Source organism: Doryrhamphus excisus, linkage group LG13 (genome assembly GCF_037039965.1).
Source record: "Doryrhamphus excisus strain RoL-2023G ecotype Guam linkage group LG13, RoL_Dexc_Guam_v1.1, whole genome shotgun sequence".
NCBI lineage: Eukaryota > Metazoa > Chordata > Actinopteri > Syngnathiformes > Syngnathidae > Doryrhamphus > Doryrhamphus excisus.
Genome location: NC_136369.1, coordinates 13,782,610 through 13,806,106, shown reverse-complemented (window position 1 = coordinate 13,806,106; position 23,497 = coordinate 13,782,610). Strand labels below are relative to the sequence as shown.

The window sequence follows — 23,497 nt, the reverse complement described above, 5'->3', positions numbered from 1 at the left end:
GCTCCAGCACCCCCGCAACCCTGAATGAAGGAATGAATGGATGAATGAATGTTTCTGAATGGAAAAATCAGGCTTACAGCCTGAGAAGTGTCCTTTAGAATAATTTAGTTGAGTAGCACTGATATATAAATGCTAGAAGATATCTATGTACACTATGTAGTTTCAAGAAAATGCTTCCTTATTGGTGGTTTCTTTCATTTATTTCGTCTTCAATGTAGTTTGTGCAGGCAGTGAGTTCGAGTGAGCAGTGTGCACAAATAGCATCATTAAGTCCTTCTTCACCCTCCACTAGTTCCCGGTCCATGGGAGCAACAGCAATTGCTTAACCAACTCTGACACTGGCTGTGAGAGAGGCTGACACACACACACACACACACACACACACACAGCTGTGCAACACAACCTCAGCTGGAGCCAACCTTCTGTGGCACAGCAGCCCTGTGGGGGGTGTTTAATGCTGTGGGGATAACATTACTATTAGTAGCTGACTTAAGGGAATCCTACACTCACAGTGCACTCTATGATGCCGCTTGTTTGAAGTTGTACTCCTTCCATCCGTCCGTTGTCTTCCGCTTATCTGAGTTCGGGTCACGGGGGCAGCAGCCTAAGTAGGGAAGCCCAGATTTGGATTCTGAAGTGTTCCCAGGCCAGTTGAGAGACACAGTTTCTCCAACGTGTCCTGGGTCTTCCCCGAGGCCTCATACCGGTCGAGTGTACCCTGAACAACTCCCCAGAGAGGCGCGAAGCCCAAGCCATTCTGGCTTCTCTCAATGGGGCAGAGCAGCAGTTTCTCCCGGATGACAGTGCTTTTCACCCTATATCACTAAGGGAGAGCCCAGCCCATCACTGCATAGTACACCGCACCAATCCACCTGTCAAGTTGGACTGCTTTTATAACAACAATTTAAAGACAATTTGTTTCTTCCAGGCTCAAACAGATGCCATTATATGACTTCAACTGAAAAAAATAAGTTAACTGCTGTACAATAATACTAAAGTAAAATTACTCACCTGAGAGACATGCAGTGGCAAAGGAACAGGAAGGTATTTGCTGCATAATATTGTCACCTAGTGGCTTCTTGTAGGAACTGCTGGAATTAGCTGTTGTTAGTGTTCTTACCCGCTTAGAGAAATTTATTTGAATTATTTGCATTTACTGAACTTCCCATTTTGTACTGAGCAAACAGAAACTCGTTCTCCCCGTGCATGCGTGGGTTTTCTCCGGGTACTCCGGTTTCCTCCCACATTCCAAAAACATGCTAGGTTAATTGGCGACTCCAAATTGTCCATAGGTATGAATGTGAGTGTGAATGGTTGTTTGTCTATATGTGCCCTGTGATTGGCTGGCCACCAGTCCAGGGTGTACCCCGCCTCTCGCCCAAAGACAGCTGGGATAGGCTCCAGCACCCCCACGACCCTCGTGAGGAAAAGCTGTACAAAATGAATGAATGAATGAAACAGAAACTTGATGCAGCAAGTTCCATTTCTTGTTCTATGGTTATAATCACATATTTTCGTTTTGCCGCATCCGGCTACTTGTAATGGCATCACAAAAAAGCAAAGCTTGTGTAGCTTGTGAGGATTTTTAGATCCTTACGATAATATGGTAAACTCCATATTTAGTATTATAGAATTTTGAGTGAGTTTGAACGCCAAACAAAACAACTTTCACATGAACACGTGGACTAATAGTTTTCATGTCTTTTTGCTGATTTCAATAAATCATGTCTCCTGTAGGTACTGTACGGTTGGAGTGAGACAAAAATAGTCCTAACAAATGGAAAGGTAAAGAAACGGAGTTGGTGAGTGAAATAAAGGATAAAGAGAAAATGCAGTAAAGCAGAAGAAAAGAGTAGTTTGGAGGCAGGCAGTAAAAAGGGAATAAACACGTATGGAGGCTGAAAGAGAGGCAGAGTGGCCGTCTGAGAGGCCCTGAGTTCCACTTGACTCAGTCATGGGAATGATTTGATTATTGCCACATGAACAGCTGTCTTATGTAACACACACACAAATAGGCCTAAATAATAAGGGGCGCACATCCTGGACAAAAACCTAAAACTAGCACAGGTGACCTGCAAAAACATAAAACCAGGTTTCTATAGGTCATTTAGTACGTATGCAATGGAAGCTCTGTATGTGAAGTTAATGCTGTTGCTTGCATTGCCTGCATGCTTTGTGTAAGCCTTAGGGAAACCAAATGTCGTGTGAGTGCTTAGCAAAAGAAAAGCACCTGATGAATGCAGTTCACTGCAGGACAAGTGTGTGATGCTACATGCATCACTTCCTGTCTGATAGGACGCAGCGTCTGGGAAATGTGCAGACTTATATTTCATATTATATCCTACATTCTATTCAGCCTCATAGTTGAGCCCGGAGCCTATCCCATCTGACTGTGTGCACAAAAACATAATGGATATTATGTGCTAAAAATACCACATTTTGTCACCAGATTTCCTGTGATTTTACTGGAATTTAGAAATGTTTTAAAGGGGACCTATTATGCTTTTTCCACTTTTCTGACCTATAAATGTAGTTAGAATGTTGTATTGTGGTGTTAAACAATGCTAAATTTTCACATAATGAAACAAGGATCTTTGTGATGTCAGTGTGATCCAGATTTCCTTATATGGGCATGCCCAAATACTCCCTCCCCCAGGCAGAAATCGTTGGATTCAGAAGAATTGTAATATTTTCATAACTATTGTAGAACTGGGGTGGCATGGTGGTCGAGTGGTTAGCGCGCAGATCTCACAGCAAGGAGACCAGGGTTCAATTCCACCCTCGGCCATCTCTGTGTGGAGTTTGTGTGTTCTTTAAAATTTTTTTATACTTTATTTTTTCCTTCTAAATAGTTTTTAACATTATTAGAGCCCTCTAGATATGAACTAACATCCCTATAATCACCTTTACACTTGTATTACCCAATAGAGTAGACATAATAACAATAAATAAGAGGGCTGCACGGTTAGCATGCAGGCCATACAGCTAGGAGACGTGAGTTCGATTCCACCTTCCGTGGAGTTTGCATGTTCTCCCCATGCGTGCATGGGTTTTCTCCGGGTACATTGGTACAATGTGAGTGTGAATGGTTGTTTGTCTATATGTGCCCTGTGATTGGCTGGCGACCAGTCCAGGGTGTACCCCGCCTCTCACCCGAAGACAGCTGGCCTTGTGAGCGACCCTCGTGAGGATAAGCAGTAGAAAATTAATGAATTAATTTCCATTTGATCTACTACCAAATAGAATAGAGCATCCTTGCAAAGATCTGTTCAGGTTCGGAGAATGTGTCATATACATATGTAGTACTCGTTGTGTACTACACTGGGGATTCAATGAGATGCAATAAAAGCAATATCAAACCTTTTACCTTTGCAAAGTAATAATGCTACATTTTCATTGACAAGTATTATATTATTATTATTACTAATATTGTCTGGCGCGTTCATTTCTCAGTGCAGTGATCAAAAAACAAATATCTTTCCACCCAGAGGCCACGGGAACAATTGTGAATTTAATGTTCCTGTTGCATTTCCATGCTGGCTGCCTGTTGTGGAGAAAAATGTGCTGAGATTTGATATTGACTCTTCTGCTGCACCATTCTTAGGAGTACAATTAAAAAGACCTCAGCAGTGATTGCACTCATAGAGATGCTCTCTGTTGGCTATGTGTGGGGCCGAGTTAGTGGATAGTTAACAACCAACCAACAGTACCTACCCACCGTAAGGGAAGGACAAAATTTAAGCCTACAAATAAAACAGAAAGGAATTGACTTAGTATAAAAATACATTTATCTCCCATAATTGATATTTCCACGATTTGTGTCACGTATAACTCAAAGCTAAGATGTGGATGCTTTGTCCAGATATCTTAGCATACTGTATTCATCCATTTTCTATGCCGCTTATCCTCACAGGGTCACGAGTATGCTGGAGCCTATCCCAGCTGTCTTTGTCAGGGACTGGTGGCCAGCCAATCGCAGGGCACATACAGACAAACAATCATTGTCATTTTTTAATTTTCATTGTAATTCCCTAAAGTAATGTTAAAATCTCACCTTGTGTTGTGGACCCAATCATATGCATTGATTTGTTTGTACATTTGAATATAAAAGTAATTTACTTTGGAGTTGGAACTATTTTGAATGCAACTGTACCTACTTTTTTTTTTGTATCTTCCTTGGCTGCACGGTGGTCAAGTGGTTAGCGCCCGCCACACAGCAAGGAGACCCGAGTTCAATTCCATCTTCGGCCATCTCTGTGAGGACTTTTGCATGTTCTCCCCGTGCTTGCGTGAGTTTTCTCCGGGTACTCCCACATTCCAAAAACATGCTCGGTTAATTGGCGACTCCAAATTGTCCATAGGTATGAATGTGAGTCTGAATGGTTGTTTGTCTATATGTACCCTGTGATTGGCTGGCAACCAGTCCAAGGTGTACCTCGCCTCTCACCCAAAGACAGCTGGGATAGGCTTGTGAGGATAAGCAGTAGAAAATGAATGAATGTATCTTCCTTAAATAAAATAACAATAAAATAGAAAGGTACAGTAAAATCACAGCTTCACTATAATATCTTGAAAGCCTACACAGTTCTGTGTTTAAAAACACAATTTAGCTCCTGAGAGAGCTTTTCAAGCAGCTTGGCACAGAAATAACCTACCAACATAGCAGGTCTGCTCATAAAACTTTCACACATCCAATATTAATACATTTTTTTTTAAGAAATTTGATGATTTAGCACATAGTAAATCACCTAACAGGAGCAAAAGCCCACCTTGCAGTCAGATTTAAAAATCAGGGTGTGTATACAGTACATCAACAACAACAACAGCAGGTATAGTTAATGATGGGCTATGTGTGTCAACATGCAGTTGGAAGGTGAATTCCCACCATCATCCTGACAAAAGTCATCTCATAAACGGCTTTGATTTATTGCAACCTACGCTTCTGCCTCGCGTGTGTGTGTGAGACTCACGTAATATTTTTAATACCTTCTCCAATTGCTCCATGTGAAAAGTCACTTAAAATATCCAGCCATAAGTAGCACAGGTCCCACACAAGTGGAATGGAGTGGGTGTCCAAAATCAAACCTTGATGCGGAATTTTATTTTAAAACTGTTTAAAATAACTGTAAATACGCCATTTTGTCACAGTAATGTCCAATGAGACACACAAACACCAGACTTGATTGCTGGAACAACATTCTTTTATTGCAGGTTTGAATGATCTCAAAACAAACACAATAATCCCTAATAAAAACACAGGCTACAGTTGCTGCTGAAACCCACGTCAAGCTAAAACCCAACTCGAAACCCCCGACATCACTTCCTGTCCACACGCCCCTCGGCTCCCCTGGGGAACACATTTATAGTAACATGTACAGTCTTATTTATGTCTTTGATTCATTCATTCATTTTCTACTGCTTATCGTCACAAGGGTTGCGGGCATGCTGGAGCCTATCCCAGCTGTCTTCGGGCAAGAGGCGGGGTACACCCTGGACTGGTGGCCAGCCAATCACAGGGCACATATAGACAAACAACCATTCACACTCACATTCATACCAATGTACATGGAGAAAACCCATGAACGCATGCGGAGAACATGCAAACTCCACACAGAAATGCCAGAAGGTGGAATCGAATTTGCGTCTCCTAGCTGTGAGGCCTGCGTGTTAACCGTGCAGCCGTCTTATTTATTGTTATTATGTCTACTCTATTGGGTAATACAAGTGTAAAGGTGATTATAGGGATGTTAGTTCATGTCTAGAGGACTCTAATAATGTTAAAAACTATTTAGAAGGAAAAAATAAAGAATTTAAAAAATGTAAACATAAAAAAATTATAACTATTTAGAAGGTTGTAAACAGGTTTTTTATAATAAAAAAAATATTTTGGGTACTGTACATTACAACTCAAAGTAATAGATACCATATCTATTTCAAATGCATCTTTGCTGAAGAAAAACACATCTGTAGCTGACTGGCGGATAGTTGGCTTAATTTTAAGATGTGTAGCAAAGCCTTTTTTTTTAACTAAGCTGTTCTCCATCAAATAGTGGTATCAAGTCCATGAGGATGGATGGTGTCATCATAACTTCCATGAAAACCGTTTGCTCCTAAATAGGCTCTAGCGACACATTACTGTTAGAACATCATTAAAATGTCACTTTTACATAATACGCGACCTTTAAGTAGACTCATCCACATTAGACACAATATTAATAAAGTATTCATTAGGCTTGTGTCACTTTACTCCCCCATGTACTCCAGTATATTCTCGGCCAAGCGTGGGGGGGCGGGAAGGAAAGGTTGCAGACATTTGGGAGATAAGGAGAGAGACTTTTTTGTCCTGTCGAGGTCTCTCTTGTCACATCTCAGCCCTCCGGGCTCTGACCTCTGCCTGGATGACTGCAAACCAACCTGGAGACGCTCACATGAAGGAGGAGGGAAGAAAATATTCCGCCTGTCAACCTGCACCACAAATGCAAGAGAGAGAGAGACAAATAAGGACGTTAGAGAAATTGCTGGCTGGAAGCAAACATCTACATTTGATGATAGTTTTTTTTTTCAGGAGGAGGAGCTGAGCACAGAGAGGAAAGGAGCAGCGAGAGGAAGGCAAAGGAGAGGAGGTGAGGGATGGATGAGAGGAGAGGAAAAGGGGGCTGCATGGAAATGTAAGTATTCATCTTTCTCACTGCTGACAAGTTTAATATGACGTCCTATCACTTTTATCCTCCCGCATGACTTTTGTTGTACAATTATTACGTGTCCTTGCTCTCATGCTGTCCATCTTCTGTGTTTTTGGCATGCATTCTGTCTCTCTCGTGCTGTGCAGGTCATGTTAGAGAAGAGTTAACGGTACAGAAGAGGGAAAGGCCAGTGTCACACTGAATTAGCATCAAGAGGTAGAAATATGCATGTAGTGTCTTTAAATCACAGTGCAAGCGGAGTCTCTGCTCGCCTTTAAACAGACTTGAATTAACAAAGAGCGGGATTCTGCAAGCTGCTTATTAGTTATTCGTGGGCAACAGTAGCTCACTCTGTAAAGATTTGGCCAGGGGACAGCAGGGTCAAAGGCTCACATCCTAAAATAGACCGTTGAGGCTCAGGAACATTTCCCTCCAGGTATGCAAATGGAATTAGTAACTGTCTAGTTTACATGCTGAGGAAAGTTACATTAAATGCCATTCTATGCCGCTTCTCATCACTAGGGTTGTGGGTATGCTGGAGCCTATCCCAGCTGTCTTCGGGCGAGAGGCGGGGTACACCCTGGACTGGTCGCCAGCCAATCACAGGGCACATATAGACAAACCACCATTCACACTCACATTCATACCTATGGACAATTTGGAGTCACCAATTAACCTAGCATGTTTTTGGAATGTGGGAGGAAACCGGAGTACCCGGAGAAAACCCACGCATGCACGGGGAGAACATGCAAACTCCACACAGAGATGGCTGAGGGTGGAATTGAACTCAGGTCTTCTAGCTGTGAGGCCGGCACGCTAACCACCCGGGCACTGTGCAGCCCCCAGTAGAAATTATATACATTTTAATTTAAAAAATGGATTTTGTTTCAAACAAATACCAACATACAAAGAAAACTAGACTTTCTCCAGCCGTTTGTTTAATTTGAATAGAATTATGATTTGAAAAAACACTAAGCTCATCACACAGCAACTTAACACTCAAAAGGTATGAGTAATAAATATGCAAACATGTACTAATATGAGTTTAAAATAAAATGCATAATGCATTTAATTGGAGGACAAGCAGCATAGAAAATGGATATCATGATAGAACTCATATTGGTACATATTTGTATATTTCTCTGGTATCCAGTTTACAGTGTTAGTGAGTTTAGTGTTGTGCTGACCTCCAATGGGTTGACAAGCTCGTGATTGGCTCCAGCCAAAATTTCCTCACTGACTCGCCAGCAGCAAAGTATTTAAACACTCGGTGGTAGTTTGAAGCAAATGAGATGGCGATGCCTGAGATACCGGAATTTACAATTACGGTAATTGACACAAATTCCCACAAAGTCGTCAACAAAGTTTTAAAGAGTGAATGTCAAAATTCCCACACGAAACTAAACACAAAAGGCACCATAGTGACTCTATTGTATTGTTAGCTTAGCTTTAGCATTGGACTGACATAAAGAAAAGGAGGATAGCACAAACCTATCTCTTTCAAAAGGTTACAGTTTCAAAAGTTACAACATAAATGGTCATTTTTGGTGATATTGCTTTGTTGGATTTAACTTTGAACTGAAATAGTTATGGCCGCTATTGACCCTGCTTAAGCTAACCCTGCTAAGCTAACCGGTGACTTTCCAGTCTTCAAATAATCTTTCATGCAACTCAGTAAGAAAACTCTAAAATCAAATATTAGAAACACTTATCAGCGTGATACATTCACAATAGTAAACATGCAACATTTCAATACAGCTCATGTATTGATTAGGTGTACCTAATATTTTGGCCAATTGATTGTCTGAACCTTTTCAATAAGTTTTATCTCTGTTGCAGCCTATTTAGTGAGCTGGCTGCCAGCCCAGCGGCACATGACATTTGTTGCTGAGCATTTTGCATTCAAATATTAAATACAGGAAGGAAAAGCTACTACTGGTGTCTTATGAATCTTTAGTGAAGTGCAGGATGACATGACTTTTGCTCCAACAAGCACTAACCTAAATGGTCAAATCCAAAACGCTGTTGGGGGGGAGGGAGCGAGAGAAGGGCAGCCACGTCCTGCAGCACTCACACATGCAACATCCCAAAACGACCTCCACAGCCAGCGAATTTGCAAGTGCTCAGAGGATGTGTTGTGTTTGTTTGTGTCACAGACTATTCTACTGTGTGTGTGTGTTTGTGTGTGTGTTTGTGTGTGTGAGTGTGTACGACACCTCCTCCCTCACTCACTGAGCTGATGTGTCATTCTTGTAACACACTTTTCCTGTGCCTCTGGTGCTAGTGGACGCTAACAGATGTACATTTTACATGTTTGCAGAAATTCTGAATTCAAGCAGAATTAATATTTGGTGAATGAATATCTTCGTGCTGTAAATTACACATGATGGTGACAAATATAATAATAGGGCTTTATTCTCTTAAAATGTTGAGTTTTTGGCTTGGACTTGTGTGACTTAATTTTCACATAATTTAGCATTTTTTCCACTTACATTGCAACTTAAAGTTCATTAAAGTTTATTCCAACTTTATTGTCATACAAGGTTTTTTTTCTTATAAAATTAAGTTTTTATGCCCATAACATTTTCTTGTAATATTCCAATTTCATTATCATAAAGTTTTATGTTCTTCCCTTTAAACTTGTATTCATCACCAATTGTGAGTTTATTTCATATATTTAATATTGTGATTTTATTCATATATATTGTTGCATGATTTGAATGTAATATTACCTATTTATTACCATAAAATGTTGAGTAATATCAACGCAAAGCAAGTTTATTTGGATTTTGTACATGTGGTAATTTATGCCTATAACATTTTGAATTTTTCTTGTATTTTCCCAATCTCATTATCATTAGATTTTGACTTTATTTCCTGTAATATTACAACCTTATTCCCACAAAGTTTTGATTTTAATATTTTAATATTAGGATTTTATGGTCATAAAATTTTGCATATTTTTTCTTTATTAAACTATATTCTCATTAAATATTTATTTTTATTCTTGTAATATTATGACATCATTTTAATAAATAAAATAAAATACAATTCAGAATGATTTTAGCCTTAAAATCATGAATTTCTACATGAATTCACCACTTCATTGCTTAGACGTGCGACTACACAAGATACTGTACATTGCTCTGAAAGCAGACTTACTGTATGTTAAGTCATTTCAAATGATGTGATGTCATGTGATGGGTGTGGACAGCTGTCATCACTTACTGTTTGTGGCACGAGGAAGAGACACAAACTGGTTCAAGCCAGTTGGGTTACATGACCTAATCCAATACAAGAGCAGTATCACAAATGAAATGGTGCGGAAATATATGTATAAATATATGTATATTTATAGTTCCAGATATTAAGTAATGCATACACTCAAGTACAGAATGAGTGTGTTAATTTTATGAATGGGCTGCGTGTCTAGACAGTTCTATTAAGAGGTCTCTGTTTACTCCATGTTTGTCCCCACACGCTAACTACTCTTGCACACGTTATGATAGTTGTGTGTAGGGTTCAGCCTGCAGGGTGCGTGTCAGGGCTATCACCTTATGAATTAGAGTTCTCAAAACAAACATTTGAATGCGTTAACAGTTAGAGGTCCACATTTGTATCTTTTGAGAGCAGGGATTTTCAACATGTGGCACAAGGATTTTCCTCAGAGAATAGGCCTTTAGGATACTTACTCTCTGAAAAACTGATTTTGGTCATGTGAATTTGAAGTTCTTTATAATACGACTGCATTCTCATCACATTTTGAGTTTTTTTTTTAACAACGCTAAATTACGGCCTGCACGGAGTTCAAGTGATTAGCGCGCAGACCTCACAGCTAGGAGACCCGAGTTAAATCCCACTCCTGGCCATCTCTGTGTGGAGTTTGCATGTTCTCCCCGTGCATGCGTGGGCTTTCTCCGGGTACTCCGGTTTCCTCCCACATTCCAAAAGCATGCTAGGTTTTTGAAATTGTCCATAGGTATGAATGTAAGTGTGAATGGTTGTTTGTCTATATGTGCCCTGTGATTGGCTGGCGATCAGTCCAGGGTGTACAGCACTCCCCGCAACCCTCGTAATGATAAGTGGTAGAAAATGAATGAACGCTAAATTACGTACGTATATTCACATTCCCTCTCCACTTTGTTTTGCAGAGATGAGTATGAATTCCAATGAGGGGTGGAAAAGTTTCCAATAGGATCAACTCCCTGTGAAGTCATGAGTGCCCAAACCACAGGGAGCCCCAGCACAGAAGTGATGGTGGTCTCCAAGGAGATGGCATTACTCAGCAACATACTGGCAGCTTACACCTTCATCGCAGGTACAGAACACCTTTATATCGTTGGTACAATGTCTCATAATATGGTCAACGCATGTATAGTCTTTAAATAGGAAACAGTGTGGGACTTTTTCAGCCACATTACTACCACTGTTGCTATTTAAAGGAAACACAGCAAAACACTACTACAATGTGATGCAGAAAAATATATATTAGTGGGTTTGCATGAGGATGCAAAGGATATTTTGGTATATAGAAGCAGCAATAACAGTGAAAAAAACACATTTCACACACATTATTATTAGTTGAAGGGCACCCACAGTACTTGCAAATTGGAAGACATGAAACAAATCCACAAGATGTCCTGGTGTTGTCGTTGACTGCCATGTTTTTCTAATAAACTTCATCATTCAACGTCATTCGACTGTGCACATGTACCTAATGACATGTCTGTGAGTGTATATTGTTGTCATGGTCGCTCTCTCTCTCTCTCTCTCTCCATCAGACCAACCTGAGAGGACAGCACTGGTGTTTCTGGGCAGCGTGAGCATCGGTCTTCTTGTCACGCTCTGTGCCATCGTCTTCCAGATCCACTGTCGGGCCGACTGTCACTATGGCAACAGCAAACACCCTCGCCATCATCACCACCGCCATCACCATCACCACCGTCACAAGCGCCACCAGCACCATCATGTTTGTCAGCACCACCAGCTGGTAGACGGTAACCCTGACGACACGGCTGCCGTCACCCCAGTGGGTGGGCAGCCGGGCGGGGACAGCGAATCCGAGGACTGGGATGAGGCCACGGATATGTCGTCACGGAGACGCAGACGCTTTGAGAGAGCCCTGCTGCATGCTGGCATGTTTACATCGGCTGAGGGTATATCTTGCTCACACGCAGTATCAAATGTGTACAATTTTAAAATAATTGCCATGTATTTCCTCGGGAATCCTACTGAACTCTCCATAAGTAGAACACTCCAAAGAAATATTTTTTTTTTTGTCGAAGAAGATGTATTGACATTGAAACTAGCATTTGCCACTAAAAACATTAACACTGCAAGCATGAAAAAAAATCCATTGTTTTTGTTTCCACAAAAAGCCAAACGCACACACTGTCTTAATCATTTAATCAATTAATTAAGTAGAGTTCATCTATTGAAGTACTGTAATTTACGTCATTTTTTAAAAACCTTGAACCCTGCAGTTTACACAGCAGTGTGGCTGACTTATTACGACCATGCTCCACCAGAAGGAGCTTATGAGCTCTCCAAGCTCTCGATCTCATGAGCTCCCTGTGGTGCGTCTGTCCACCAGAGGGAGTCAGAGGAGCCCAGAGGGAGGCTGATATCATTTCAGCGCTCCAGTAGCAGTAACCACATTCTACAGCACTACACATTACTTTTTCACACATCAGCCCTACGCTATATCCTAGATAAATAACCTTTCAAAGCACTTACAATATCAGTGTCACATTTTGTCTTGTATTTGGGGCAAATTCCTGCTAAATTCTCTATAACAGGGGTTGTCAACCCTGGAACCCACATTTTCCCATGGCCTTTAAGACATTTATTGAAGTCAAACCATGAAGGTGCGTGTATATTTTAAATAGCCTGTCTTCTTTTTAAACATAAATACAGTACCCAAACATAGATTCCATTTACTGTATACCAGGTGCTTATCAAAATACTGCGATTTAACAATAAACCACCATGTCAAACATGATAGTACATCAATGTAATTTTTGAGTAGATGTTTTGGTGCCAACCCACCAGTTAAGAATCTCTACTCTTGCAGCAAGACAGTGCTGATCTTAACACCTTGTACTAGATACACACACACTGCTGTTTAAAAATAGCCAAGTGTTGCAGTGGTGAAGGGTCATTTTGATACTGATATGAACTGATTGTGATTCATGGTCTGTGTGTGTGTGCGTGTGTGTGTTGTGTGAGGTCAGACTTGGACCGGGCCCAGAGGCTAGAGGAGCGGGAAAGGATCCTGAGAGAGATCTGGATGAATGGACAACCAGACATCAGCACGGTCACTCAGAGTCTCAACAGATATTACTGACAAGACACACATGTACACATGCTGAAGGTTGCAAGAGGAACTTAAAGGACACACAACGTGACATTCACCCTGGAATGGACGCCATGATCTGTCTGATGAACCTGCTGTTGTTAACAGTAAGTTGACATTCCCAATGCAGTTTAAAAGGTGCTTTTGTATACACTTAGTTGGGAATGTGTTGCTGTTAAAAACATATGCACAGTCCACTCTTGTTGGTAGCTTAGTAAGCTGAAAAAAAAACAGGGCGTAATGCCGACATGACGGTTTGATTCTGGTGCTTTTACTGTTGTTGTATTTTGCATTCTTTAAATAAAGTGAATGCGTACTAAAAATAAATTTTCTTAATGTTAGCATTTATTGATGTACGGTATGTCGGCCTATCCATAATATACACTCAAATGATCAGGGCACCCTACTGCAGAGAAGTTTAGTCCTGCTGCGCCCTCTTGTGTCTAAAAGTTGCACCAGTGATAAAAAGTCAATTATGAGATAAAAAGACATTATGAGCTACAAACTGCGCATGTGCCACAGTTGCCGCCTTCTTGACTTGGCAAAAATGGCGACACAATTATAAGCAAGGTAAGTATCCAAATGAACAAGAATGCGACCGCGGACAACTCATTACACATGTAGCAAACGTCGAACATTTACAAAATCAACATAATATACCCACCCACAATTGTGTCGCCATTTTTGCCAAGTGAAGAAGTGAAGCAGTTTGTATCTAAAAATGTCCATTTTTCATTCATTCATTCATTTTCTATACCGATTATCCTCACGAGGGCCACTTTTTATCTCATTATTACGACTCATATTACTTTTAAACTCGTGATTTTTACTTTCTTATTTCATAATTTCGACTTTTTATCTCGTAATTATGACTTACCATTTGGATAACTTTTTTTTCAGTGGCGGAAATTGCATTGACATCAGTAAAAAAATGCATTTATCTGACCCTTTGGACTCGTTTAACACAATAATACAACATTGTAACAATAACTTAATTTATAGGTCCCCTTTACATTACGTTTGATCAAATTAGGTTCACTTTGTTGTCAGTATTTCTGCTTCTGTTTCATTTCTGTGCAGTTTTACTACAGCTATCATGGGTTTTAAATAATTGTTTAGCATTTTATATAGAAATACTTATTATATTACAAGTATATTAATTATTTGTAGCAATATTCATATTACAGAATAAGTAGTATCCATGACTGCTGTCTCTTTAACGGGGCAGGCGGGGGCGCACAGCCCAAGTAAGCGCGGGCTGTTTCCGCATCTGGACCCCCCCGCCTCTGCTTCCCCCTCCTTTTTCTCAGAACCGGACCAGGACAACCGCCAAGCCGCCATTGGGACTGCTTGTTCCACCATGAGAGACTACACGTCCACTCCAAGCCATGGCGGCTCTTGCATGGCCTGCTGCCAAGTTTGTGTCTTCTTCTTCACTGCGGTCCTCATTGTCGCAGAGAGGACGGCGCGTGAGTCCTACCTGGGACACACACACACACACATGCACACATGCACACAGACACACATACATGCATGCATAAAACAGGCAGCCTTGTGTGTCATGGACGATGTCCTCCAAGATGCACTGTATAATATCCACCTATGCAACCATGAGTTAAAAGTTATGTTTGCCGTGTGTGACGTCACAGACTGCAGCAGCGCACAGTGCTACACCCTGCACTGCATGCCATCACTCTGCAGAAATGCAGACTCATGCCATGCTTTCATCCCATTTATGCTCTGCCATCATTCATTCATGCATTCAACAATAACACTGACACATTTTAGCCTTTGTTTATGGGGGGTAGGGGGTGGGGGGTTATACCTCAAGATGGGGGCCTATTTAGAGGAAGGTTTGAATTTCATAAGGGAGGGGAAGGAAGGAGGGAGCTGTGCCTTCTGCTTCTCAGATGGGATGAAAAACATTGTAGAGGTCACATAAAGCTTATGTCTTGTATATGAGAATGAATTCTTGGGTTTTGTTTTTTTTTTGCCGGAGACCTTAATAAAGACGGATGGATGGATGGATGGAATGCTGTACTCATCAGTTCTATCCTTAATCATTGCACAACTTTACCACCCGCTAAACATACTTTTATATTAGATAATAACACATAATAATGTAGAGATGTTGTCCTCCTCTTCCTGCAGTGATCTACTGCTTTGTGTACTATCTGTGGGTGGGCCATAACTACTGCTACGCCCATCTGGCTGGCTTCACTGCACTCTTCCTGCTTCCAGGTGAGCTGATACTGTACATACAACAGCATGATGATAACAATGATAACATTTTATTTTCAGTATATGAATGAAATAGCTGTAAATAGCGCTTTGGACTCCCCTGCTTTAGTTAGAAATAATCTCGATTTGATTTTCCAGGGTGGGGTCCCCAGTGGCTCAGCTACTTGTGGTATCTTTCCGATGGACGAATACGCAGAAAGTCTCTCACCTGGACCCACATACTGCACCTGGGTATCTTCAAAAGGTGAGTTGACCACGCTGTATGGATGATATACAATAATACGGTGTATGATGTAAGTAGTGCTGCCTTTCCAGGCTGTGGGAGTGCATGCGTCTTCCAGATATGGATGTTTATGGAGAGATCATGCAGCAGGCTGACGTGTCTGCCTTACGCATGTTGGAAGCCTTGGTGGTCACCCTACCTGAGACTCTGCTGCACACCTACGTCCTCATCTGCACTGATATAGGAGTCAAATCTCCAGGTAGGATAGAGAATGTTGTCTTATTGTTTTTGTATGTAGTAGGGTAGAAGTGTCACAGTGCTGTAACATTATTCTCAAGTATTACAGCTGTATCCCTGGAATATACAACTGTAAATAAGTGTAATGTAAATAAGGACTTTGATAATATTGCAATATTGCAAAATGAGGATCACACGCCGAGACATGACAAGATACTTACTTTACAACAATACTATGGTATGCTGTCAGGTATGTTTATTTGGCAAACTCAAATGAGAATGTTACACAAACAAGTCGACAATAAGTTAATGTTCTGACACGACGTATGAAGTAGATTTTGTCAAAAGATTAAAAATTGAACTTATTATGAAATAAATTAGTTGCTGATCCTAAAGCATTGTTTGTTCTACACTCCCACACCAGCCTCAGTGTGTTTCGCTGTGTGTTTGGTATCTCTGGCCTGGGCGTTGGTCCTCTACGCCCGAGCGTGCTACCTCATCAGACCGGGACACCTACATATGACCCCCGCTGGCATCCTTTGTCGACTACTTTGGAGGGTGAGCACAATTTAAGATACTCACTGATGGCATTTAAGATATGCTGTTATTTTAATATTCTAAATATGATGTTGATGTTTTTCAGGTCAGTATGTTGGGGTCTCGATTTGGTGTTCTTATGCTTTTCACACGGGTCTTCAAACAGTGGGTTCTTGGCGTTATAGGTGAGTATGTATGGCAATTAAACTCTGATGAAGGTGTGGTGATGTTGTCAAATGTAGAGCATTGTAGTGTTACTATTTGTACACAAAGTAGGCCTATATCATGATATAGGATCATATAAAGTAGCACAGCAAAGTATGGTGTGAAATAGCACAACAGCATGGAAAATCCTCTGCCATGACAGGGTTGAATGATAACCAGCCCTGACATCGGTGATCATGAAGTGTATGGAGAGACTGGTATTACGGCATTTCAAGGCCTATATCAAGGCCAACATTAGTTCTCCTAGAGGTCCAACAGATGCACAGACAACACCATCTCCATTGGTCCTTCCCACATTGAAAGCCCAGGCACATATATCATTGTTGACCTCAGCTCGGCATTAAACTCCACCAGTCTCAGCAGAATCATCAAGAAACTGTTTGTGGCTCAATGACTTCCTGACTAACAGACATCAGCATGTCAGAATGAATGCCCCCACCATCAACAATGGTGTTCATCAGGGCTGTGTACTGAGACCAGTTTATGGTTTATGTCTATGTCTATGTGTTAGGTGTGCACTGGTTGGGGGCAACGTTTTGGATGGTGTCTCAGCAGACTGACATCATACGTTCAACCAGTCGATGGAGAGTCTTCAATCTGATCCTTGGTGCCATTCACATCTTCTTCTTCCTCAACGTGAAGTACGGTCAATCCCGCTACCGCATGGCTGGGTTCTACCTGGTACGTGGGTGCTCATGGCTACAAACACAGGGATCATATTTGACCACTTTCATCATGTCCAGTTGCATTTCGTAGGTCATGTTTTTAGAGAATATCTTTCTGCTGCTGGCCTCCTCCTGGTTGTTCAGCATGGTGTCATGGGATACCGTAGGGATTCCTCTGGCGGTCTTCTGCAGCTTCCTTATTGGTAAGGGGAGCAAAATACAGTAAAGTCTCGTTATATCGATATTCTCGGGAGTCGGAAAAAATACCGATATAACCGGACTATCCATATATCCGATCCTGCGCCGAACTGCATTAAAAGTGGGCAATAATGCACTCGACATTGTTCTATAGTATAGAACAATGTTGAGAATGTCGAGCAGCTTAAATCAATCTTTGCTTAAGGATTTCAATACCAAAAAAGAACATGGCGAACGGCTGCTTCCAGTCAACTTTATTTTTCACACTTCCACCACCAGAGCACAGCACACACACCGATTCCCGCACTTCCTGGTTCACAGGTCATGCTCAACCCGCCCCACATAGCTGGCCAAACACATGCCACGAACGCCAGCATGTACATATGAAAAACAGTGATTATTGCAAGCGATAAAAAGATATCTGAATACAACACAATTAAATACATGTATTTGTACGCTTGTGTCTTCGTTGGAATAGGTGTGTATGCTATGTCAGTTGGTTCTTCTGTTGCAGGCATGTGTTTGGCCAGCTATGTGGGGCGGGTTGAGCATGACCTGTGAACCAGGAAGTGCGGGAATCGGTGTGTGTGCTGCGCTCTGGTGGTGGAAGTGTGAAAAATAAAGTTGACTGGAAGCAGCCGTTCGCCGTGTTCTTTTTTGGTATTGAAATCCTTAAACAAAGATTGATTTAAGCTGCTTTTGTATCAATATAAGCAGACCAAATTGGCTGGCGGGAGATGAAAAGGGCATCGTAGTAACCGGATTATCATAATAACGGAACTAATTATATCATAAAAGACTAGAAATTTGAAATGAAAATAGTATCGTAATAAGTAGTAATTTGTTATAACCGATATTGATATAACGAGACTTTACTGTACCTGTCAGTAGTTTGATTTCTTTCATCTTTTATTTTCTTTATTCACTTTATATCCATATGTCTTTTCTCTGTCTGCAGGTGTGATTGCGGTGGTGCTCTACTATCGTTTCCTCCACCCAAAGTCCTTCGAGATCTTTCAGAGTATTCGTCGCAGAGGGATCAGTGGAGCATGCATGGAGCGTGGCTCCATGCTGTCTTTGGAGGAGAAAGTCACGCCTACTTTTCATCGCCATGCAACACTCTCTGGTCTGTTGTTTATTTGTAACGACCAATCAGTCAAATCATTTATTATCATGGTGACAGTTGATGTTGATCTAATTAGGGGGCGGTACCCTCATGGACCTCCCTCATCAGTGGGAGGGGTGGAGGCATCATCACTGGCTGCTGATTCGTTTGGCTCTCAAGACGGGGGACATAGCCAAGATCTGGTCCGCCTACGGAGAAGGTGGTCTTGCTGGACTCATGGGTCTGTCTGAAGAACTTCACTATGGTGACGAGCCTCGACGTTTTCCTCAGGTTGGCGTTTTTCTCACCCAGCTGCCTTTCAGTGATCCATTATTAGAAAGAAAAAAAAGAAGAAAATACAGTTAGAGGAAAAAGTGGAAAAATTAAGTCTTAACATCACAAGAAAAAAGTCATAACGGGCCGCACGGTGAAGGAGTGGTTAGCATGTTTGCCACACAGTCATTAGATCGGGCAGACTTGGGTTCGAATCACCAAGAAAATGGATGGATGGAGGTCATAATGTTGCCAAGAATCTGTTACAAGATTAAAGTAATAAAAAAATACACATTAAAGTAATAAATAATAATAATTTTTAGTAATAATTTTTTTGTTTTCATATCATGATAATACCTTATAAAATGTTATACTTTTCCCGTAAAACTACAGTATTGTCCTCAAAATGAAAGTTACCTTCTAGTTTTTAATGTATTCATTTTTTCTCCATCAGGCTCCACGTGTTGTTCCTCAGATTTCACAGCCAGCGCCCCAGCTACCCCCACCACAGGTGACCCCAGCTCCACAGGTATTGTTTCATCAGCGTCTTTTTATTTCCAAGCCATATTACACACTCAATGACCACTTGATTAGGTAGCCCTTGACAATTTAAACAATTCCCAATACAAGAGCTGTACCAAAGCTTTAAAATGAGTGCCTGTTTGCACCCCCCAGGAGAGAGAGGTGGCCCCACCACCCAAGCCAGCTCTCACCAATGTCATCGCCAGACCTGTGAGAAAAGCTCCTCCCACAACAATCAAAGATATTAAACTGGTTCCAGAGATCATCCCAGTGCAGGAGGCCATTTTGGAAGAGGCCACAGAAGAGTCTAGTGCTCCAGCATCAGAGGAAAAAGGTTTGTAATACTACATCGTGCTACAGTATATTACAGTGTATCGTACTGTTTGCGAGCAGTCCAGGGTGAACCCCGCCCATTTGCCCACCGATAGCTGGGATAGGCTCCAGCATGAGGATAAGCGAAATAGAAAATGGATGGATGTACTCTTTGCTATATAATACATAATATACTGTTTTATATTTTTATATTTATATGTAGTCTTCTAAATTTTAGCATTATAAGACTTTTCAATGAGTAGGGGAGACCCAAACTGTATTATATTCCCTGAAGGGAGGCTCACATTGAGACACTTATACTATACTTTGGTAAACTATGGTGTACAGTGGTGTGCTAGATATACTATGTTATTATTTTCTATACTATATAATGGTAGGCCGCACAGTGACTGGGTGGATGTTCTCCCCGTTCGTGCGTGGGTTTTCTCCGGGTACTCCAGTTTCCTCCCACAATCCAAAAACATGCATGTTAGGTTACTTGGCCATAGGTATGAATGTGAGCGTGAATGGTTGTTTGTCTATATGTGCCCTGTGATTGGCTGGCGACAAGTCCAGGGTGTGCCCTGCCTCTCGCCCAAAATCAGCTGGGATATGCTCCAGCATACCTGCAACTCTAGTGAGGATAAGTGGCATAGAAAATGTATGGATGGATATACAGTATAATGCTATGTTACTCATTGTGCATACAGTATGTCTACAATGATATAACTGCAGTAATGCCTATTCCATATCATATGTATTGTTGTCTGTTCTGTGTGTCATGTTTAAAGGGGATGAAGAGTTTCAGAGCGCAGTGTACGGCTCTCCGACACTGTCATCGCCTTACCAACCAGGTAGCTTGCCACACGTCGACAGCAATGCCGCCACCCTGACCGAGAAGTCGTCCTCTGCGGCTTCTTTGGACATCAAGACCCCAGGCTGGTCACCCGAACGTCGCTCCCCCCTCCTGCTCAGCTCCCCTGAAAAGAAAGCATCCACCTCCTTAGATCCCAACACTACGTTGTATTTCAGCGCGGATGCACCCTCTCCCTCCACAGGGAGCTATCTGGGCTGGGGGTCTGAGTTGTCGCCCATCTCCACCTACAGAAGCCCCTACCGGATTAGGGAGGCCCGATTCATCACATCCACCCCACGCCTGGAGTCTCGAGTTGGGACAGAGAGTCCGGGTCTGGCTCCAGTTGTTGTCATCCCCGCCACTCCAGGTACAACTCCACGTGCCACCCCTAGTGGGACCCCTGGTTCTATGACCCCGGCGGCCTCTACGCCCACCGCCTCCACACCTGGTGCTGCAACCCCTAGTGGTGCCAGTACACCTGGCACCCCTGTAGTTCCACTCACTCCAGTCATCTCCCATGCCCGTAAACAGATAGTCCAGTTTGTGGACAGCAGAGAAAGGGCCGTGTAAAGAGGCTGGAGGCTGTTCTTTTAACTTTGGAGGTGGGTTTAAGGGGCACTCACCTGCCACAACATTAGGTACGCTTCACAAATTGTGATATTTTGGTACTTGAGATGGACAGCACATTAGAGACAGTTCTCAGTATGATGCTTTGTCACTCAAAACTGAGCATCATTCTTGTTCATTATGGTGTACCTAATGAAGTGTCCAGTGAGTGTATAGTCACGTTATGTTGTGATGCAAAATAGCACTTTTTTCCCCTGATTATCGATAAATTGTGTTTGGGTGGGGAACATTTAACAATATTTTCCCCTAGGCTTGTATCAGTAACTCAGATTCACGTTTAAACTTAACAAGCAAAATCATAAATCAAAAAGGTATTTAGATAGAATACCCTGTCTAAAACATTATGATGTTATTTCAAAGACGGATTTTTGTAAATAGGGTAGAAAATCAGTTTACATGAAATACCAGGTACATGGGTCCATTATTTATTACTATCTCTTTTCTAAACCACTTATAAATTCTTATTTATACACAATACCAGTTCAAAGTTGGTCACACATTCATATTAAAAAAATATTGTTAGCCACCGTTAACCCTGAAAGTGTAACTTTTAATCATTGCTATTTATTGGGAGTTGCCAAAGTACTGTAGCAGTTGTTTCAGTGTATTGCGTACATCTCTGGTTTTCAAAATGTGAGCCTCCCATAATTCCCGTCCCCTATGTAATAACACACTGAATCAGGGGTGTCCAAAGTCCAGCACGGGGGGGGATATTTCCTGCCTAGTGAAATAGCTCTCGAAAAAGTTGAACTATTAAATGTACTAACACTAATGAACACTTGCTTTGTTAACACCAAACTGAGATGCTGTCAGATATATTTTCAAATGTATTTAACTGCTTAGCATGTATCTTGACCTCTCTTCACCAATCCTTTATTTTTCTCAAAGTTCAGTGCCGTCCCACTTTGAAAACCGTTGGTGTAAATGATACTCTATGTCGCATTGCATGGGAATCATACGATAAGGACATAAATCATAACACTTTCAGTTTTGTCTTTACTTGTGCTACTGTTTGCATCTTATTTCACTGTTTCCGCAATTGGAAGCCAGTCGTAATATAGAAATGTTTTTATTACCATGTGCTTGATTTTATTGTTCAAATTAATCTTATGTTTATGTTTGACATTAGTCATGGACATTGGAATACCACAGAGGAATGAATCTGTATAGAGAACGACATTAACCATATTTAATCATGGGACAGGAAGTGGAGAGGGGTTTTAGTTTTAGTGACATATCGGTGGAAATAGAGATGAAAATACACATCTAGTCACATTTAAAAGTGGTACATCCTCCAACAGCACTTCAGAGTACTGTATATAGTGACAAGTTATATGGAGCAAATGTAGCAAGATAAAAAATGATCCAGTATGTAATTGAAATGAGAGAATATCTGCATGCTTGTTCATCAGCAAGCCAGAGGAACACATGCACCTGCTGCACACATTGTAGTAGACATTGCACACGCTTGAATGTGAGCACAACAGCAATAAAGCCGCTAATGACATGTATCTTTGTGCACTAATGGGAAATATGCACGCTTTAGAATGGGAGATTTATTGGCTTTCTCATCATGAGTTGGTGCTTTTTGGCAGCCATGATTGTTTGTGTGTGTGTATGTGCATTTCCTCTGAGTAGCCCACAAAGCACTGAGCTCTATTGTGATATTGTCTGATTTTGTACATATTATTTTCATCCTTAATTCAGACACAGAGTTGTGTGGACATATATGGTGCAGTATGTCAAGGTATTTTTGTTTGTTGTTTTCTGTAACGTCATATTAACTTCATTTCTACAGAGATTTACACAGCTGCTGCATTTGGTGGTCCAGAGACACTAACTGTGCTGTTGATGTGACAAAATAAAGTCATTAATAACCAAGATGAAAAGCTATTGGTGTTTACAAATAAGCGCCTGGTCTCTTGCCCAGATAAGTAGTCCGATATACTACAGTATTTTACAATCTCATCACTTTTGATGTCAGTTGATGAACTGATATGAAGGAAGAGAAAGCAGCCTACATTCAGCATGTTCTTTGTGGTCATTAAGCCACAGCAACACAAAAGACAACATCAGCAACAAATTCAATTATTAGATGAAGATGCATTAAAGAAACACTGCACATTTTAGGACAGTGTTAACACAGCCAAGGAGATATGACATTTATTTGTAATAAATCAAAACGAGCAGTCCTCTGGGCAATATGATTTACACTGATCTCTACAGGCAGCCTGAAGAAAAAAAAAGAAAAAAGGAACAATAAACAATAATTCAATCATTTCACTTCTGTGAAGCGTAGTGACACCAAACTCGCCTCATACATTAATTCCATCCTAATGGTTAAACACAGCAATTAGTTTGTGAAGAAGAGTCTTTATATTTATTCATTTTTAAATTATTGCATAATATTACTGATAAAAAATATTCCCAAATTACAT

At 41.2% G+C, this 23,497-nt stretch overlaps 2 protein-coding genes across 4 annotated transcripts; both read left to right on the top strand.

Annotated features, from left to right (window-relative positions):
- Positions 1–6,310: 6,310 nt before the first annotated feature.
- On the top strand, positions 6,311–13,355 carry eva1ab (eva-1 homolog A, regulator of programmed cell death b). Of its 3 annotated transcripts, XM_058089175.2 has the most exons (5): positions 6,311–6,668; positions 6,830–6,899; positions 10,835–11,001; positions 11,465–11,839; positions 12,917–13,355. In XM_058089175.2, exons 3-5 carry the CDS (start codon positions 10,899–10,901, stop codon positions 13,027–13,029), a joined length of 591 nt encoding a protein of 196 aa, XP_057945158.2. In that variant the 5' UTR covers positions 6,311–6,668; positions 6,830–6,899; positions 10,835–10,898; the 3' UTR covers positions 13,030–13,355. The 3 variants fall into 3 exon arrangements, with proteins under 3 accessions (XP_057945158.2, XP_078651879.1, XP_078651880.1); XM_078795753.1 differs by lacking the exon at positions 6,830–6,899 and having other exon boundaries at positions 6,312–6,668; positions 12,917–13,354; XM_078795754.1 differs by lacking the exons at positions 6,311–6,668; positions 6,830–6,899 and adding an exon at positions 7,101–7,119.
- Positions 13,356–13,981: 626 nt separating this feature from the next.
- On the top strand, positions 13,982–22,944 carry xkr5b (XK related 5b). The gene is made up of 13 exons (XM_058089029.2): positions 13,982–14,507; positions 15,190–15,279; positions 15,418–15,523; positions 15,595–15,761; positions 16,164–16,297; positions 16,383–16,461; positions 17,013–17,182; positions 17,258–17,369; positions 18,323–18,490; positions 18,567–18,760; positions 19,197–19,271; positions 19,418–19,598; positions 20,368–22,944. The coding sequence occupies exons 1-13, from the start codon at positions 14,240–14,242 to the stop codon at positions 21,000–21,002; spliced, it is 2,379 nt and encodes a 792-aa protein (XP_057945012.2). The 5' UTR covers positions 13,982–14,239; the 3' UTR covers positions 21,003–22,944.
- The last annotated feature ends 553 nt before the right edge of the window (positions 22,945–23,497 follow it).

What these genes read in the sequence shown, in the direction of transcription:
- eva1ab (XM_058089175.2), top strand. Translation starts at nt 10,899, where the DNA reads ATGAGTGCCCAAACCACAGGGAGCCCCAGCACAGAAGTGATGGTGGTC. An exon ending in AGCTTACACCTTCATCGCAG is followed by an intron (nt 11,002 to 11,464) that starts GTACAGAACACC and finishes TCTCTCCATCAG; the next exon opens with ACCAACCTGAGAGGACAGCA. An exon ending in CATGTTTACATCGGCTGAGG is followed by an intron (nt 11,840 to 12,916) that starts GTATATCTTGCT and finishes GTGTGAGGTCAG; the next exon opens with ACTTGGACCGGGCCCAGAGG.
- xkr5b (XM_058089029.2), top strand. Translation starts at nt 14,240, where the DNA reads ATGACTGCTGTCTCTTTAACGGGGCAGGCGGGGGCGCACAGCCCAAGT. An exon ending in GTGGGTTCTTGGCGTTATAG is followed by an intron (nt 16,462 to 17,012) that starts GTGAGTATGTAT and finishes TCTATGTGTTAG; the next exon opens with GTGTGCACTGGTTGGGGGCA. An exon ending in AGGTGACCCCAGCTCCACAG is followed by an intron (nt 19,272 to 19,417) that starts GTATTGTTTCAT and finishes TGCACCCCCCAG; the next exon opens with GAGAGAGAGGTGGCCCCACC.